The following is a 17,570-nucleotide window of genomic DNA, read 5'->3' on the forward strand; positions in this document are numbered from 1 at the left end:
ATGAGTGCGTGCCGTGCACTTCCCTTCATTTATGTACTCCAGATCCCAGCCAGGGAGGGCCCACAATATGTGCATCTTCACACCTCAGTTAACCTGACCAAGATAACGCCTCACAGAGTTACCCAGGGGTTTGTCTTTTAGGTGACTCTAGATTTCATCAAGTCAACAACTGAGATGAACTGTTACAGTGGGCCAGGCTTATGCACAGGTGCCCATGAAGGTACTGGAGTATAAAAACCCGAGGGTTCCAAATCTTCTGGAAGATATTGTTGGAAGAGGACAGGATGACTGTGTATCCACATTTTATCTGGATTTCTTGAAGATCCGCTTGTGCCAGTTAGTTGGGGGTTTTGTTTGTCTGTTTTGTTTTGTTGTCAACTTGACACAAAGTAGGGTCATCTAGGACGAGGGAACCTTGATTGAGAAAATGCTTCCATCAGATTGGCCTATAAGCAAGTCTGTGGGGCATTTTCAATAATTTATGTGGGAGGGCTCAGCCCACAGTTGGTAGTACCATATCTGGGCAAGTCATCCTGTAAAGTAAAAGACAGGTGACATGACACCAGAAAGCAAGCCAACAGACAGCATTCCTCCATGGGTTCTGCCTCAGTTCCTGCCTACGGTTCCTGTCCTGCTTAAGTTCTTGCTGTGGCTTCCCTCATGGATGGACTGTGATCAAGATGTGTGATTGGGACATATAAGACACTTAAACACTTTCTACCCAAATTCCTTTTGGTCTTGGTGTTTATCAAGCAACAGAAAGCAAAGTAACATACTCTCCTACCTGAGCAAGTGACTTCATCAAGGTCTTAAAAACAAAGCCAAGATGCTCATGACATGTCTAAAAGTCCAGTACTTCTCAGGAAGCAGAGGCAGGAGGATGGATGTTAGTTGGAGTCCAGTCTTTGCTGTACAGCAAGATGTAGGCTAGTCAGAGCTACACAGTAAAACACTGCCCCAAAGAAACAAACAAAACAGTGAAACCTGACCCAGGATACTCTGCTTTTCCCACCCAATTAAAAAAACAATGATTTGGGGCAACTGCTAGCTGCCTGCAGCTAATCACTGCTTTAGGATGATGCTCCCCAGCTAGGGCTCCCACCAAACCATCAGGAAATTACAAAGCTTATAACTCAAGCACAATTTTATTCTTGACTACAGATTCCTTTCTACATGAAGACGTATTTGTGACAGCACGGCACAGGTGATACTCTGAGCAGAAAGCTCAAGGACAAACAGCAGATGGCAGATTGCAGATGGCTATCCCTATTCACCCGGTGAAGGGGAAGATTGAGCAGAGCAAGACTAGCAGGTAAACTGAGGCTGGAGGGGACAGGCCAAGATCAAGGAGAGGAGACAGAAGAAGCTACATGGGGGATTCCCATGGTACAGGATCATGGCTGCCTCTACAAGCAGCACCCTGGGGTCCCTCCCTCTGCCCAAGAGTACCACAGCATCAGTGAGAAGGTTTGCTGACTGGGTCCCCAAGAACAAAGCACAAACGTACTTCCCACAGCAAGAGCACAGACACACAAGCAGAGAGCAGAGCAGCCGGGGATCAGGGGTTTATTTTCAGCCCAAGACACAGTGCCAGCTCAGACTTCTGAATCTTTCCATCCTTGTTCACATCACAGTGGCGAAGCAGAATCTCCCGGAACTTATCAAGATCCACACCGCTGATGCTGGGCTGAGGATAAGAGGACACAGTCATTCAGAAGGCCAGTAGCAATCCCAGACTTCAGCACCCTCCCTAAGTCCCCTAAGCTTTGGGAATTTAGAAGTGGGGCAGATGAGGGGCCATAAAGAGCCAGGGACAGCTACTGTCTCTTTATCTCACCCAGGGTCCCTAACATCTGCTGGCGGTGGCTTGATTTCTTAGCCTGCACTTTCAGGCGTAGTAAATAAACATTTTTGAAGTCTTATTTCCACATCGATTGCCATGGTTATTTCAGAAAAGTCTGCTTTATAAGCAATTGGATTGAAGACAGTTTGTCCCAAAGAAGTCTTTGTCTTTATGACAATGAGGGAAGACATGTTTATTATTGTCCATGGGATGTTTAGTGCCTCTAGTTTAAAGAGGGTTCATACACAATAAAAATCCAGTTTCCATGTTACATATCAAAGTAGCAACTGAAGATTTAGTCCAAGTGTGTTTCCAGACTAAGGAGGGACAATTATACCTGCACCCAGGGAAGCATTTGAAGCTTCCAGGGTGCACACAGCACAGTACCAGAGTGACTCCCGTCACATACTTCATCCCCTCTTCACAGTTGCCCAGGTGGGAAATAGTGACAGCCTTTGCCCAGACTAGGAAAGAGGCTCCAGAGAACTCAGCCTTCTTCCCAGAGGGGAGACCTGGTGCTTTCATGCAGGGTCTCTGGCTGACAGAGCTCTGGTCTATCTGGTCTACCACCTCACACAGCTCTAGAGAAAGCTAGGGAAGGGGGATGAATTGAAACTGAAAAACTGATACCAAAGAGAAGAAAATCAGTGAGCTGGATGTTCATTCTTCTTCATTACCCGAGTGAGGTGAAGAAACGGCAGCTTTCTTCCAGAGACTTCTGAGTCCCTGGGAAGCACTCCCCATCGCCCCCAACCCTGCCTTAAGCTTTCTTCTCTTCCAAAGAAACCTCTCAAATATCTTCAGTAGGAGACAAAACCTCCCATTCCCAAACTAGAGACACAACCAGGAAGGCTAATCAGCACTCCAGCAGGGACAATGACCTACAGGTACCACATCTGTCCTGACTGTGGCTTTAAAGAGGGAGGGAGAGAAAAGAGCCCCTGAACTAAAGGAACACGAGGCTGGGCTAGGGGTGGGAGGGGCTGGGGACCTCTCACACCTATCAGAACACCCTCAGTGATCAGGCTGCAAAGACAAGATGAAATGCATTGTTACCAAGTTCCTTTCTTTGGGCTCAGAAAGTATAGAGTCCTGGGTCTCGGTACTAGGCAGGCATGTTGCAACTTGATGAAATATGGCTTGGAAGTCTACAGCAAGCTGTACAAGAAGTCCTGTGAAGAACTCATCTTTGTACAGATGCAAAGTGGAGATGTCTGGTCTTCAGCATCTTTAATAACTCACTGCTATAGCTTTTGTCTCCAATAAGTGGTATCCTTATGGCAAATCCTTATGCTCAGAGAAGATTGGAGTGGTAGACATTTACATCTAAGTATGAATCATTTGCCAGTGTCTTTACCTCATGCAAATTATTCTAACCTTTCTATTCCTAGTTGAAAAATAGTATATTTTATTTCAGAATAATTATTTCCTTCAAGTAAGTGAGAAATGTTTGGGGTATTAGAATAGTGGGAAGTAACGAGGAAGGGAAGCTGTATGAGAAATTCCACTGTATCATGTAAGTTATGTTTTTAATTCTGAACATATCACTATGAGTTAGGAAAGCTAAATATCACTACTTTAAAATCTTTGGATCACTTAAGACAAACCACAGAAGCCACAGAGCCTTCATCTTTAAGACTGCCTTAATAGCAGCAAGTCAACAACACAGGAGTGCTTTTAGATTCCTGGCATAGGGGCTCTACAAACATAATCTCAAATCTTCAAAGCATAGGAGGTTTATAAAGATTCAGACTTAATTATGGGCAAGTAAACTACATCTCAGAGAGACCATCTAACCTGCCCGCTCTCATGCAGGTGTCTTAGGGTCAGAATGCTGACTCAGCAGTCAGCCCGCGATCATACTGTAAGCATTCGTTTTAAAAGTAGACCTTTTCTCTCATCTGCCTCAAAGGACCACCTGACACTAGGCTCAGAGCAATTGACTGAAAACTGCTGATCTGCCTCTCATGAGCCTTGGGAATTAGGATATTTCAAGACTGGTCCCCCGCCCCCATGCATGCTCATAGCCTGTGCTTTTCCCTCCTATCTGCGGATTTGTGAGTCACCCTGTCCCTCAATGTCATCTTCAGGTTTCATCATACCCCATACCTTCTGCATTCCAACTCCCCTGAAAGAATGCAGCCAGTGTCTGGCCCATCAGCCAGCAGGCCCAAGTCTCTGTGCTAGGTATCCTGGAGCACAAGCCCTGTACACTAGAGACCTGGACTATGACTCACAGGCCCTGTATATGTTATGATCACCAGAGGCCTGGACTATGGCTCAAGGCTCTGTACATATTATGAACACTAGTGGCCTAGACTATATATGGAGTTCAAGATCAGGCTATCCAACTTAGTGAGACTCTGTTTCACAGTATAAATAAAAGCAAGCTGGATTTTAGTGCAGTAGCCAAGTGCTTGCCCAGCATAAGTGAGCTCTAGTCTTCGATCCCCATTATGGCAAGCAAAAGAAAAGACAAGCAGGAGAGGAAACATATCTGTAGATGCTAAATGACACCCACAATCACCTTGCCAGCTAGTGGTGAACCTGGACCTGGAACAGAGGTAGTCATCCTGGAACTGGAACTCTTAGCCCATATTCTTCTTGACTTCCTAAATTTTGCTTTATTTTTGATAATTTAAAAAAATATGGATGTGTGTGTGTGTGTGTGTGTGTGTGTGTGTGTGTGTGTGTGTGTGTGTAGGAAAAAAGAGGATATAGGTCTCCTGGAGCTGGAGTTACAGGTGATTGGGTGGTTGTGAGTCACCCACTATGAATGCTGGAAACCGCATTCTGGTCCTCAACAAGAGCAAAACGTGTTCTTAATTGCTGAGCTATCTTTCCATTTCTTCAATATTTTTATATGCAGAGATAATTTAAAATCAGAAAAGGAATCATATACTTTAAAACTATGGTGAGTCAGTTGCCCCTAGACACAGCCATTCTGTCCTGGAGGCTTTCTTGCACACCTTTGGCATACTAGTATTTCAGATAGGATTATACCTTATGATGTGGTCATTCATTGAGTTAAAGATTCCTTTTGGGAAACTTCCTCTTATATGTTTGTAATTTTCCAGATCAGAAATGCACTCTAATGGTAATAGCTGATTTGTTCTGAAACAGTAATAGAGACTGAATTTGGGAAGTCATATTGTCTTCAGGGACCATGGTAAGAATCTACAGCATCCCCAGTTACCACCTAGCCTTGGTTGGCAAGTCTCACTGAGCACCTCTTATGGGTGACAAGTTGGGCAACGCAAGGTTTGAGAAACATATCCACAGACATAAAACTTATAAATAGTTGATCTGGAATAGAGTTCTGCTATGTTGGACAGAAATATTTCCAAGCAAAGAAGAAAGGATGAGAAGAAGAGATGGCAGATGACATGGGAGAGGGAGGATCAAACACTGACTATCTAGAGAGTGCTTTCCAAGGTCTATACCGGAGAGGAGTTTGGCACAGCTCTAGTTGGGTCTCCACATGTGATGCTCAGCCCCATGTGGTACTCACAGGAGGGATGGAAGAGCAAGCGCTCTGTCTGATTATGGAAGCCCTAGGACTACACTCAGTCAGGACCCTGGTTCTGTTACAAAGAGGAAACCAGGCAGCTTGCACTCCCATTCAATCTATCAGAGCAAACTAAAATTCTGGTTGGGTCAACATATCTGCCATGAAACTTTAATATCCCAGAGATGACTTTCTCATCCTCATCCCCTGGGGATGAGGATGGTAAGTAGGGAGCCACAGGTGACATGCCAGTGATCCTGACTGAACATCAGACAGAACTGTGCCTGTGTCTGCTCAGCCACAGAGTGCCAACTTCCTAGAGATCTGTGCAAAATATGGATAACTGGTCCCTCTGTTACAAGGTTTCCTAGTTTTAATTATATTTGCAAATAATTCGGAGACTTCAAAAGTAATTAATAGCTGTTACTTTAATTTGTTGCTGTCTTAAACAGCCAGTATGCAATCATCGTGTATCTAATAATGTACTTCAAAGTAATCCCTAAGTACACAGACTACTAAATCTACTGTCTACACGGCTGCCTGGAGGAAGAGAGATTAGAACTGTCCATGTAAGGAGATTATAAACAGGTATAGAGAATAAAGTTCAAAAGAAGGAGACTGACATTTTAGAAACATTGTCTACCCTACAGAAAACAACCATGTGATATAATAAAACCTAAGCCACCTCAGTCAGACTCAGCAATGTCATACAGTAAGTGTCCTTGCTAGGCTGGATATTTGAAAAACCCCTTGATGGAAACAAGCCTTATATGAAATTAAATTTAAAATTAAAGTTATTGGAATGATGAACTCTAAGAAAGGCACATGGAGGCGAGGAAAGGCTCTGAACAACTGAGAAATAAAACAGTAAAATACACAGTGACACTGGGCTACTTGGGAAAAGTTAATGACTTTAAAATGACGTTTTAAAAACACTTCTATGTTAATTACGTGTTATTTTAATTCATGTGATCTTAAGAAAATGAAAGGATTGCTGAGTCTCACAGAATCTTAATGGTTATGAAATAAAAAATGTCTCCAGACCTTTCTCTCTGGTATTAATCTTCAGCCTCGCTCATTCCCAGAAATAAACAATGCACTTTGTCACAATGTCTCCCCCAATGCATGATGGGAATAACCCTTCCAGCCTCATGAACTCACCTGGACCAGCTCCATCATGTCTTTGACAAATCCGTCCACTTCTGGGCCTTCCAAGGCTCCAGTTTTACTCTGAAGGACAAAAGGATCCAATCACTCAAATATCATTTTGTTAGTTCAAAAAGCTAAAGAATAAATTTGACAAATTGACCAATCAGTGTTCATTTGCAACTACCAACCAATTTAGAAATGGGGTGCTCTGTTTTTTATTCTCAGGGGATATGAGTGCCCTGCATGAATGAATAGAATCCCTCATCAACAGCTTCCTGCCCCCCAAAGGGAAGCATTGCTCTGAACTCCTCAGCAAACAGCATTGCCATGGAATTACTGGCATCTGCTTCCCACATACTGGCTTCTGATCAGGGAAGTGTTAATTATACAACAATCACTCTTAGAAGACAGGATGGACATTTAAATCGTTTGCTTTATAACTGAGCAATCATTTGGTCACTAGTGAAAGTGGTAAACTTTAAATAGAGGGAGGCTATATTGAATAAGTATATGAAACATTTTTTTTCTGAATATGAGACGTTTTTCCTAATCATTCTGTAATCTGTGTAAACATGAAATTAAAATGAAGTATAGACATTCAAACATGTCCATTTTTCCCTAAAGTACCTGTTATAATAATGCCTTCCCCCCACAATGTTTTTAACGGGGTATTTATTTTTAGTTTATATGTATTGGTGCTCTGCCTGCCTGTTTATCTCTGCACCATTTGTGTGCCTGTGCCCTTGGTGGTTGGAAGAGGGTATCAGAACCCCCTAGAACTAGAGTTGCAGACAGTTGTGAGCTGCCATGTGGGTGCTGGGAATTGAACATGGGTCTTCCAGAAGAGCAGCTATTGCTGTTAGCCCCTGAGCCATCTCTCTAGCCCCTGCCTACTTCTTAACTTTTCAGACAAGGTCTCACTCTGTAATCCATCTTAGTCCTGAACTCACAGCAAATACTTCACACTGCACCTCAGCTTTCTGAGTTCTGGGATTAGAGGCATGAGCTGGCACCCCCGAGTCCCATCTATTCCCCCATGTTGTCTTTGCCCTCGCTCTTTAACGTGTTATTTGAAAACTCCGGCCTTTACCAGATTCACTAGCAGGTCATGAGCACCAAACTCTTCTGTAAAAGCTTTACAAATGTAGTTCACACAGCTCTCACCGCTCCATCAGATCCACTCTTATCCTGATCTTCTCTAGCTTTACAGAGAAGAGGGGAAAGGCAGGGAGATGCCAGGCAGTGGTGGCTCATGCCTTTCTTTAATCCCAGCACTCTCAGATCTCTGAGTTTGAGGCCAGCCTTGTCTACAGAGTAAATTACAGGACATCCAGGACTACACAAGAAACCCTGTCTCAGAAAAGGGGGGGGCAGGTAAAATAGAGAAGTTGAGGTATCTATCCCAGGTCACAAGAATGAGAAGTTCAGATGGAAAGCTGGGCCACAGACACAAAGTAAATACCTTAGTGCTGCATTGCCCGGGTACAGTGCTGCTCAGAATGAAGCCCAGGTCTTCTGGGTCATTCATTTCATGGAGAGGGTTCTTAGGACATTCCCCACCTTTTTGCTCATTTCCCCTCTTTCTCACATTATCCCAGAAATCTCCAGAAATCTCCCTTGATCTTCAGAAATTCAACCCTGTGCCATTTAGGGTTCTAGAATGATATCCCCACCTGTCTTAGTTAGGGTTTCTATGGCTGATATGAAACACCATGACCAAAGAGCAAGTTAAGGAGAAAAGAGTTAATTTGGCTTACACTTCCAGATCATAATCCATCATTGGAGGAGGTCAGAGCAGGAACACAAGCAGAAGCTGTGTTCCAGAAGCAGAAGCTTCTGGAAGCAGAAGCTGATGCAGAGGGCAGGGCAGGGTGCTACTTACTGACTTGGTTCCCAAGACTTACTCAGCCTGTTTTCTTAAACAACTCAGGACCAGCAGCCCGGGAAGGCACCACCCACAATGGGCTGGGCCCTCCCCCACTGATCACTAATTTAGAAAATGCATTACAGCTGGATCTCATGGAGGCCTTTCCTCAACTGAGGCTCCTTTCTCTCTGACTCCAGCCTGTATCAACTTGACACACAGAACCAGCCAGTACACTATCTGAAGAATGTCTGTACAATCACTCTACAAGAGAAATCATTTCACACTTTGTGTGTGTGTGTGTGTGTGTGTGTGTGTGTGTGCAGGGGTGGGGGTTGGGGGAGTTCTGGTTGTTCCCATCTTTTGGCACACACAATAAATGGATGTCTGGTCTTACAAGGAGGATCTTTCTCATGGTTTTACAAGCTAAAAAGGCATTCTGAGTTCCTCTCTGTTCAACTATAAATCAGCCTCACCCATTCTTTCATCATCCAACATGTTCACGGCACCTTGACATAATATCACATACAGGGGACTGCCATTCACTGTTCCAGTTTAGATTTTGTCAGGAGGATGCTGCCACACTGGAACAAAGTGAGTTTTCTGCCTAAAGATGGCTTCAAAGCATGAAGAACACTTACAACATCATAATGGGCGAAGATTTTCTCAAAGTCCCTCTTCCTCTCTTCAGTAGAAGAAGCCTGGGTGCAAAGAAAACATTATGTCAATCCAGCAATGCATAGCCACTGGTATGTAACTCCCATAGGGTGTTGGGCAACCCTTATAAACTCCGAATCAATGACTCTTAAACTTTCTTGATTCCTCTAAAAGTGTTAAAAGACAAATGGATGTCTGCTGTTAGAGTTTGAATGGGGAATGTCCCCTATAGGCTCTGTGTTTGCAGTTTGTTGTCAGTTGGTGGCTCTTTTTTGGGAGGCTATAAAACTATGAGAAGATGAGGCCTTGCTGGAAGAAGTGAGTCACCAAGTAGCAAGTGTTTAGGTTTTAAAGTACAGCCCAACTTCCTACTGGGTCCTCTGCTTCCTGCTCTACCCAGATGTAAGCAAGCTCCCATTTCCACAGCTACAAGCTGCTCCTGCCACTGTGCCTCCCTGACCATGATGGCCATGATGTACTGTATCTATATAACTGTGAGCCAATATAAATCTTCCCTCCCTTCTCTTCCTTGCCAGATTTTTTACCATAGTGACAAGAAAAATAACTAATTTACTTTCTTTCCTTCCTGCTTTCCAGATACATAAAGAAACAAGGGTAGCAGAAACCCATCAAGAGAAATGTCATCACTTACATCCATTTTAAATTGGAGAAGGAAGTTTTCCTGAAGAGCCAGAATCCTAAATGGGAAAAAGAATAGAATCCACATGACCCTCTGTAAGCTCTCCCATCTATCAGTAAATGCACAACTCTGTGGAGAGGAAATAGTTGATGGTTTCCGAATTATCCTGAAGAACTGCACAGAAGCTTAGAATACAGGAATTCCTACACCATAAATGCAAGGAGAGTGACGGGCAAATTTCCCAGTGATTAACCTTCACTATACAAAGCTTTAAAGACCCTTCCTGGTGGGAAATCATAGACCGCAGGCTTATGAAAGTTTGCCCCACGAAAGCAATGAGAAAAATGGAAAGAACTGTCAGAGCAAGATTTGCAGAACTATGAAAACTCATTTAAAGCCTTTGGCAGTCTGGGTAGTGTTTGTTCTGTAAAAACAGTGGAAACAACACAGTATGGTAGTGCAGGTCAGTCAGCCCAGCACTCTGGATACCGAGACAGAAGACTCTTCAGTTTGAAATCACCTGGGCCTCAAAGACACTGTCTCCAGGAAGCAAAATAAAACAAAAACAAAAGGAAGAAAACAAGAAACGTTGTAGCATTCTGTTTACCCACTTGTGCACTGAGCCCCTGAGAAGTGACTGGAAATTCATTGTTCCAGACATTTAAGGAAGCCTTGGATGGGAATATGGCTTAGCCGTAGAGGGCTAACCTAGCATGGGCCAAGCCCTGCCTGCTATGCCTGGCTCCCACTTCATCCACAACAAAACAAAAGCAACCTCTTTCTGGTCACAAATTGACCATTAAGCTGCCCAAGAATAGATTTCAGTGGATATATACAATGAAGAGGATAGACTGTATGGAACTAGTTCAGAAATTCCACCAAATAAATGAACAACAAAAGTGCCACCGCCAGCAATATGTCCTAAATGGAAAACTAAGCAGAGTCCTCAGCCTGAAGTGAGAAGGCACTAGGCACAAACTTGAGTTCCTGTGAAGAATCGAAAGCATCAGTAAGAGTAAGTGCAAGAGCAATTATAAAAGGCAGCACGAGGCTGGGCGTTGATGGCACACGCCTTTAATCCCAGCACTTAGGAGGCAGAGGCAAGCGGATCTCTGTGAGTTTGAGACCAGCCTGGTCTCCTGAGCGAGTGCCAGGATAGGCTCCAAAGCTACACAGAGAAACCTTGTCTCGAAAAACAAAAACAACAACAACAAAATAAAATAATTAAATAAAAAAATAAAAGGCAGCACAAGGGCCTGGAGAGGCAGCTCAGTGATTAAGAGCACTGGCTGCTCGTATAGAGGATCCAGTTTCAATTGAAAGAACATGATAGCTCACAACCTTCTGTAACTCCAGTTCCTGAGGATCTGGAGCCTTCTCACAGCTTTCAAAGGTACTAGGCATGAAAGTAGTGCACATACAGGCAGCCGAAACATTCATACGTACACATTTCAAAGGGGGGGGATTAATGCCATTTTAGTTGTTTACAAAGTTTTAGCCTCGTCAAACAATTATCCAAAATGTGTGCCCCAGGCACCTGATATACTGACTGGTACTCAGAAGGATGCTTTGAACATAGTAGTTCAGGGCCACCCTAGACAACACAGCAATAACCTATTGAGAAAAAGAAGAAAGAGAGAGAACAGAGAGAGCAATGAATGAATGAAGGAAGGAATGAAGAAGAGAGGAGGGAGGGCAGGAAGAAAGGAAGGAAGGAAAAGAAAGAAAGGAAGAAAGAAAGGAAGGAAAGAAGAGTGTGTGTGTGTGTGTGTGTGTGTGAGAGAGAGAGAGAGAGAGAGAGAGAGAGAGAGAGAGAGAGAGAGAGAGAGAGAGAGAGAGAATAAATAGGTGTTGAGAACACAGGATATAATGATGTGATTTGGAGGCCATAAAGAACATGGGGGATTTAACTGTAGTTTGAAACTGTAAACAAGCACAAATTTACTATAATGCTGAAATTAAGCTGCTATTGATCCTATTTGTTAATGGTAATCTCCCAGAGAACCACTAAGAAAATAACCCAGAATGACACAGCCATATCTGATGGGAATGGCAAAAGCCATAAAGCCAACACAACTGCTTGACAAAGATCCAGCAAAACTGAGATGCATGATGGCCACCGTGCCACTTTTGCTTTTGGTCTCCTTGTATTACATGTTTGTGGGGGGGGCAGGCAGGCTTTTAATAATTGTACAATTTGGGGATATTGGATTGATGGTAATTTTTTATGAATCATTTATGCCTTCTCCCAAGACTACTGTTTCTAAGTTTCCCCAGGAAAGTCCTGAGCATTCTACCACTCCTGCTTTTAGGGAGATATTCTTATCTTTTTGAAGACCTTCCTCATGCTTTGGAGGTTGTGTCACACATAAAGAAGCCTGAGTTCTCTGTATGACGCTCTGATACATTCTTGAAACATCTGTTCCTGGACTTACTGAGGAACAAGATAATCACAACAAAGTAACTTAAAAGGTCAACAAGATTTGGTGAGAAATTGGTAACAGATCCAATTTCCAGCCTCTTCCAGCTATACACTGAGGCGATTATGTCGCATATATAGCAACAAAATTAGATTACCTGAAGTTACCTCTGCCCTACACAGGAGCTTATATTGATGGACAAAGAATGATGCAGAAAGAGGATAAAAAGAATGAGATGTCAGGACCTCCCCTCCTTAGAAAAGTTAGTTGTGTGGAGCCACTTGTGTCTTATGGCCAAGGAACAAAAGAATGTCAAGATTAAGCATATAAATAAATTCTATAAATATATAAGATATCAATATCATATTATGCCAGGAACTGAATAATAACTGCAGCATCTTTGGCCTTATATTTGAGGATATTTCTTGGGCAGTCTGACTTTTAAGAGTTAATAATACACTGCTTGGGACATGGCAATCTTCCCAGGCTGGCTTAGAGCTTTTCTTTCTGTCTAATGTCCTTGAAGCCACAAAAGCTACCAGCCTGAAAGCAGGCTGTCATATGCCTCTAAAATTTCTTAAAAATTGGGTTTTGGGGTTGATAAGTAAAAATGATAAAAGATAACTTTGTTATAAAAGAGCTATAAGAGGTAATTCTGTTTATCAATGATGACTAAACTTGAGGGGAAATGATTGTAAAAAGATAACGCTGTTCTGTCATGGTTCATCAATGGTGAATAAATTTGTGGCCCCAGATGTGCAAGAGAAAAAGTTAAACACATGTCTAGAAAACAAAAATTATATGATCTACATTTTGGAACAACATGAATCTATCCCTGCTTATGGACTTCTGTTAAATAAAGAAGCATTCTGATTGCTAGTTAGTCAGGCTGCAAAGATTCTTGGCACCACCACTGACCCGGCTCCCTCCCTCCCTCCCCCACTCTTGCCTCCTCTCTGGAACCTGTCAACTGCTGGTCCCTGGCACCAAAAGTTGTAAATAGTGAAAGAAACAATAAGAGAATGAAAATAGTTCACTATAAAATATTTATTTAACATAAGATAGAAAGGAGAAACCACACAGATAAACACAGAAAAATAGCAAACATCAATCCTTACATCATTAGTAATCACATTAAACATTTATGGGTTCATTGCTCCGTTAGAAGCAGAGACTAGAAAAATGCAAAGGAAGAAACAGACTATTGCTATTTGCAAGTGGTAAAATCATCAATAAAATCCAAAGAACCAAACAAAAACCTATTCAAGCTAATAAGCAAGATCAGCACAGTTACAGAAGACAAAATCAACACAGAACACTCATTCAATTGCATTTCTGTCCACTAGAAATGACCAAAGCAAAACTGCAAACCTGAAATCACAGCAATCTGGAGATTGTGGCAGGAATAGCATGAGCTTAAGGCCAGCCTGCCTGGACTACATAGAGAAACCTTGTATCAAAAACAAAAAGAAATGGAGGGAAGGGAATGAAGAGGGAGAAAAAGAAACAGGAAGGAAGAAGGGAAGGAGGAAGTGAAGGAGAGGGGGAGAGGAGAAGAGGAAAACAAAACAGAACTGTCATGATTTGAACGAGAAATTTCCCTCCACATGATCATGTGTTTGAACATGTGGTACCCAGTTAATGGTGTCATTCTGAGGTCTGTTAAGGAACCTTTAGGCGGTGTGGCCTTACTAGAGGGAGCTCATCACTAAAGGAATGTTTTAGTGATCTTGTAGCCTCACCACACTTCCTGTTCTCTCCCTACTCCTTCCTGTGTATGGATGACAATGTGACCAGACAGCCTCCTGCTCCTGCTGCCTTGCCTTCCTGACCATTGTAGACTCTATCTCTCTTGAACTGTAAGTTGAAATAAACCCTTTCTTAAGTTGTTTTTGGTCAAGGTGTTCTATCACAGCAACAAGAAAGAACTAAGATCCAAAGCACCAGTCCCCATAAGACATCATCTAAAAGAAGCAAATGATTGAGAATAAATTGAACAATGATAGGCTCAACTTATAGATTGACAATTCCAAAGTATCTTCTAGAGAAACTAAAGACCTGGAAAGATGGAAAGACAACTGTTGCTTATAAACTTGAAGACAATGTTGTTAGGAAGACAATACTTTCCAGTTTGAATAGCAGATTCAGAACAAAAATCCATGGAAATCTGAGTTGCCTTTATGTAGAAACTGACTTATCTAGTGATAAAATTATACCAAGATATGCAAATGGACCCAGAATAGCCTAAACAATCTTTAAAAAGAACAAGATTGGAGGACTCTACACTTTTAAAACTTATTACAAATCTCCAGTAATCAGGGCAGTGTAGAAACTACTATTTCCATTTGGCAGTGTCATGGAAAATTAAATATAGAATTGCCATTTGAACCAAAATTCTACTTCCAAGATTATAAACAAGGGAGAGGCTTGTCACACTCACATAGTAGCACTGTTCATAGTATCTAAAGAGTAGAAACAATCCAAGTGTATGTCATGCGATAAAGGAACAAAATACAGAGTGTGTGTAACAGAGTACCTAGCCACAACAAGAAATTCATGGGCCAGTGGTCAGTCACAACAGAGACACATCTTTCAAAACATTATTGTGATATAGCTAGACATAAAAAGTGCATGCATGATTCTATTTATATTCATATTTCTCTTTGCATGTATGCACATGTGTGCGTGGTGTGTGTGTGTGTGTGTGTGTGTGTGTGTGTGTGTGTGTGTGTGTGGGCATGTGTGGGTGTGCACGCACCTGCATGTGCATATGTGTGACTGAACTTACAGTCTTAAGGATGCTGGCCACCAAAGCCCTCTACCACTCAGATGCTTCCCCTGATGCCATTTATATGAAAGGTTGAGACTAGGAAGATGTCAGTGGAGGGAATAGGAAGATTAAAAGCGCTTGTTGCCCATATTGTTCTGATTTCAATGAATCCTGTGGACACTGACTTTTCTTCTGAGGTGTAACTCTCAAACAAATCTTTCAGACCTCTACTGGGGGTGTGTGTGGGAATTCTGTCTTAATTTCCCAAGAAAACCATATGAAGTGGAGGGAGCAGAAACAAGCTTTTAGAGTTGAGGTCCCCTTGCCCAGCTCCGTGGGAAGAAGCAGTTTATTTCTCTTTGACTGGTCTTTCAATGTTCCCTTTTCATCAGTGACCAAAGATTAGGACAAAGCTCCTGGGGAGAGTCACTCAGGAAGACACTTCTCCTAGGAAGCAGAAATTCATCTACTGCATAAGAGTCAATATCATGGTCAGGACTGATGGCAGTCTTCCTAGTGTGTCTCTTTACAGACAACCTTCAGAACCAGGCACTGAGCCTATCTAGCATATGCAAAGCCATGGGTTCAATGTCAAGAACAAGAAAGAGGTAGAGGACCACACAAACAAGAGATACACAATACCAAAATGCTTCCACCACACAATCAAGAAATTCTTTCTAGAAGTTGTGTCATGCTTTTCTGATATCCAGAAATAATTGGATAAATAAAATGGTGAAATAATTCAATTTTTTATCATTTAACCTTCATCTGACATCCATTATAGTTATGGAAAGCTGCATAACAATATACATGTGATCTATCAATCCCAAGTCACCTGGAAGACTCATAGACTATGTTGCTCCCGCTCTCATTCTCCCTTCCTCCATTGCTAGCCTTCAGGTACTTCAGAGGGTAGTCAGCCCTCAAAGGCCAGAGGAAAGCTAGTCCTACTGAAGTCAATCAGTTGTGACTTTTGTTCTGAATTAACCACCCAACATTCCCAAAGTCAGTGAATAGCTTCATGATTCTTTTTTTCTTTCTTTCTTTCTTTCTTTCTTTCTTTCTTTCTTTCTTTCTTTCATCGTCATCATTATCATTGGTTTTGTTTTGTTAGATTTGGGGTTTGGAGGCGGATATTTATACTTTGGTCCTGGGATTTCCTCTATGGGCAAAACCCAATCATGACCCATTTATGAAATTTTAAAAAAGTAATTATATGCATTGTGCATGTAGGTGGGATGGAGCTTTGGTTATCTTCACAAAGGAATCTGTTTCCCGAAGTGATTTAGAATCAGTGCAGTTGGTTTAGTAAGATGAACCTGGTCTCTTAGACTGCAGGCCAGAGTGGATCTCAGATTTCAAAGGATGTGCATTGCTATCAAGCCCTTGGACAAGAACTTCTGAATTTAGCCATCATTTCTACACCACTCACCTTGCCAAGTCGTTAAGATCCAAACGGCCATCTTTGTTTTTGTCAAAGATCTTCATCTGAAAGGCAAAAGGAAACATGGATGAGACAAATGCTTGTGCCAGGAATTGATCTTGAAAGTTCTTCTTTTGGGGAAGTAGGGCAGCAAGGGATGAGACACGGTTTCTCTGTATGGCTGTCCCAGAATCCCACATCTCTATTTGTAGACCAGGCTGGCCTTGAACAGATAGAGATAAGCCAGCCTCTGGTTCAAGAGAGCTAGGATTAAAGGTGTGCACCACCACAACCCAGTGATCTTGAAAGTTCTTAAGGCACCTCTCTAAACCAGTTGAGTTAAGAAACACACCTAGGAGAAATGAGTGTTTGCTACCAAATGACTGCAGCTCAGCTTCTGGTAAGGATGGGTCACAGTGAGCAGTATTCAGTGTGTTATCACACCCCAGGTCCATGTCTTGTTCCTGTGGCAGAGTATCTAGGACTGGCTGGCAGCTCTCCTCTCACAGCAGCTAATCTATGGCATCCTTCCGGGTTGCCATAGCAGAAAAAAATGGCAGCTCATTTAGCTGATTAAAATTTCATTATTCCAAAGCAAGGTACTGGTCACATCTAAATTCAAAGGAGTAAGGCAGTCAGTCCTGCCACACTTGGAAGGAGAAGTGTAGATATTTGGTAGGTGGCAGCAATAATTGCTGGATTTCTAGTAGGTGAAATAAGACTCTGCATAATAATGACAACTGAAAATCTGGTGTTTCACTTTGAGTCAGGGTTTTATTTAAGTATTTTATATTTGCCTATGCCATCTCAGCAACCAAGCCTTCAGTGAAGGGATCTTAGAGAGGATCCCTTATTGAGTAGAACAGAGGGCAAAAGACATCCAGCATTGTCCCATCTGCGCTTTTAGGTGAGATAACATTAAGAGCCAAAACTTTCTGTTCTAACCTCTCGGGGCTTAGCATATACAGGGGGCAAATGCCTTTACATGCATGAGTTGGGGTATGGACTTCCCTTTCTAGAGTTCCAGAGTATCTGTGTGCATATCGTGTGAGGAGGCTGCACAAGCACAGGAGGTGTGAGCTCATTTGAAAATATATTAGTTTTAGGTCCATTCTCCGAATACAGTTTATTTTTAGTATTTGAATTTAATTTGAAATCCTGTTCTCCCCAAACTTTGGCATCAAAAAATGTCTGTTATAGAACCTAATAAAACAGGGGTGAACCTGTAATCGTATGTGCCTATAAACCCTGCACTTAGGAGCCTGATTCAGAAGGATTGGTGCAAGTTCAAGGCCA

At 42.4% G+C, this 17,570-nt stretch overlaps 1 protein-coding gene across 1 annotated transcript in view; it reads right to left on the minus strand.

Moving 5' to 3' along the window:
- Positions 1–1,205: 1,205 nt before the first annotated feature.
- The window catches only part of Scgn (secretagogin, EF-hand calcium binding protein), a 38,878-nt gene continuing 22,513 nt past the window's right edge, over positions 1,206–17,570 (minus strand). The window contains exons 7-11 of the mRNA XM_027409578.2: positions 16,284–16,339; positions 9,674–9,719; positions 9,006–9,065; positions 6,513–6,581; positions 1,206–1,687 (exon numbers count right to left, since the gene is read on the minus strand). Of these exons, the coding sequence (XP_027265379.1) occupies positions 1,559–1,687; positions 6,513–6,581; positions 9,006–9,065; positions 9,674–9,719; positions 16,284–16,339 (360 nt within the window). The 3' untranslated portion in view covers positions 1,206–1,558. The remainder of the gene's footprint in view (positions 1,688–6,512; positions 6,582–9,005; positions 9,066–9,673; positions 9,720–16,283; positions 16,340–17,570) is intronic.

Source organism: Cricetulus griseus, chromosome 3 (genome assembly GCF_003668045.3).
Source record: "Cricetulus griseus strain 17A/GY chromosome 3, alternate assembly CriGri-PICRH-1.0, whole genome shotgun sequence".
NCBI lineage: Eukaryota > Metazoa > Chordata > Mammalia > Rodentia > Cricetidae > Cricetulus > Cricetulus griseus.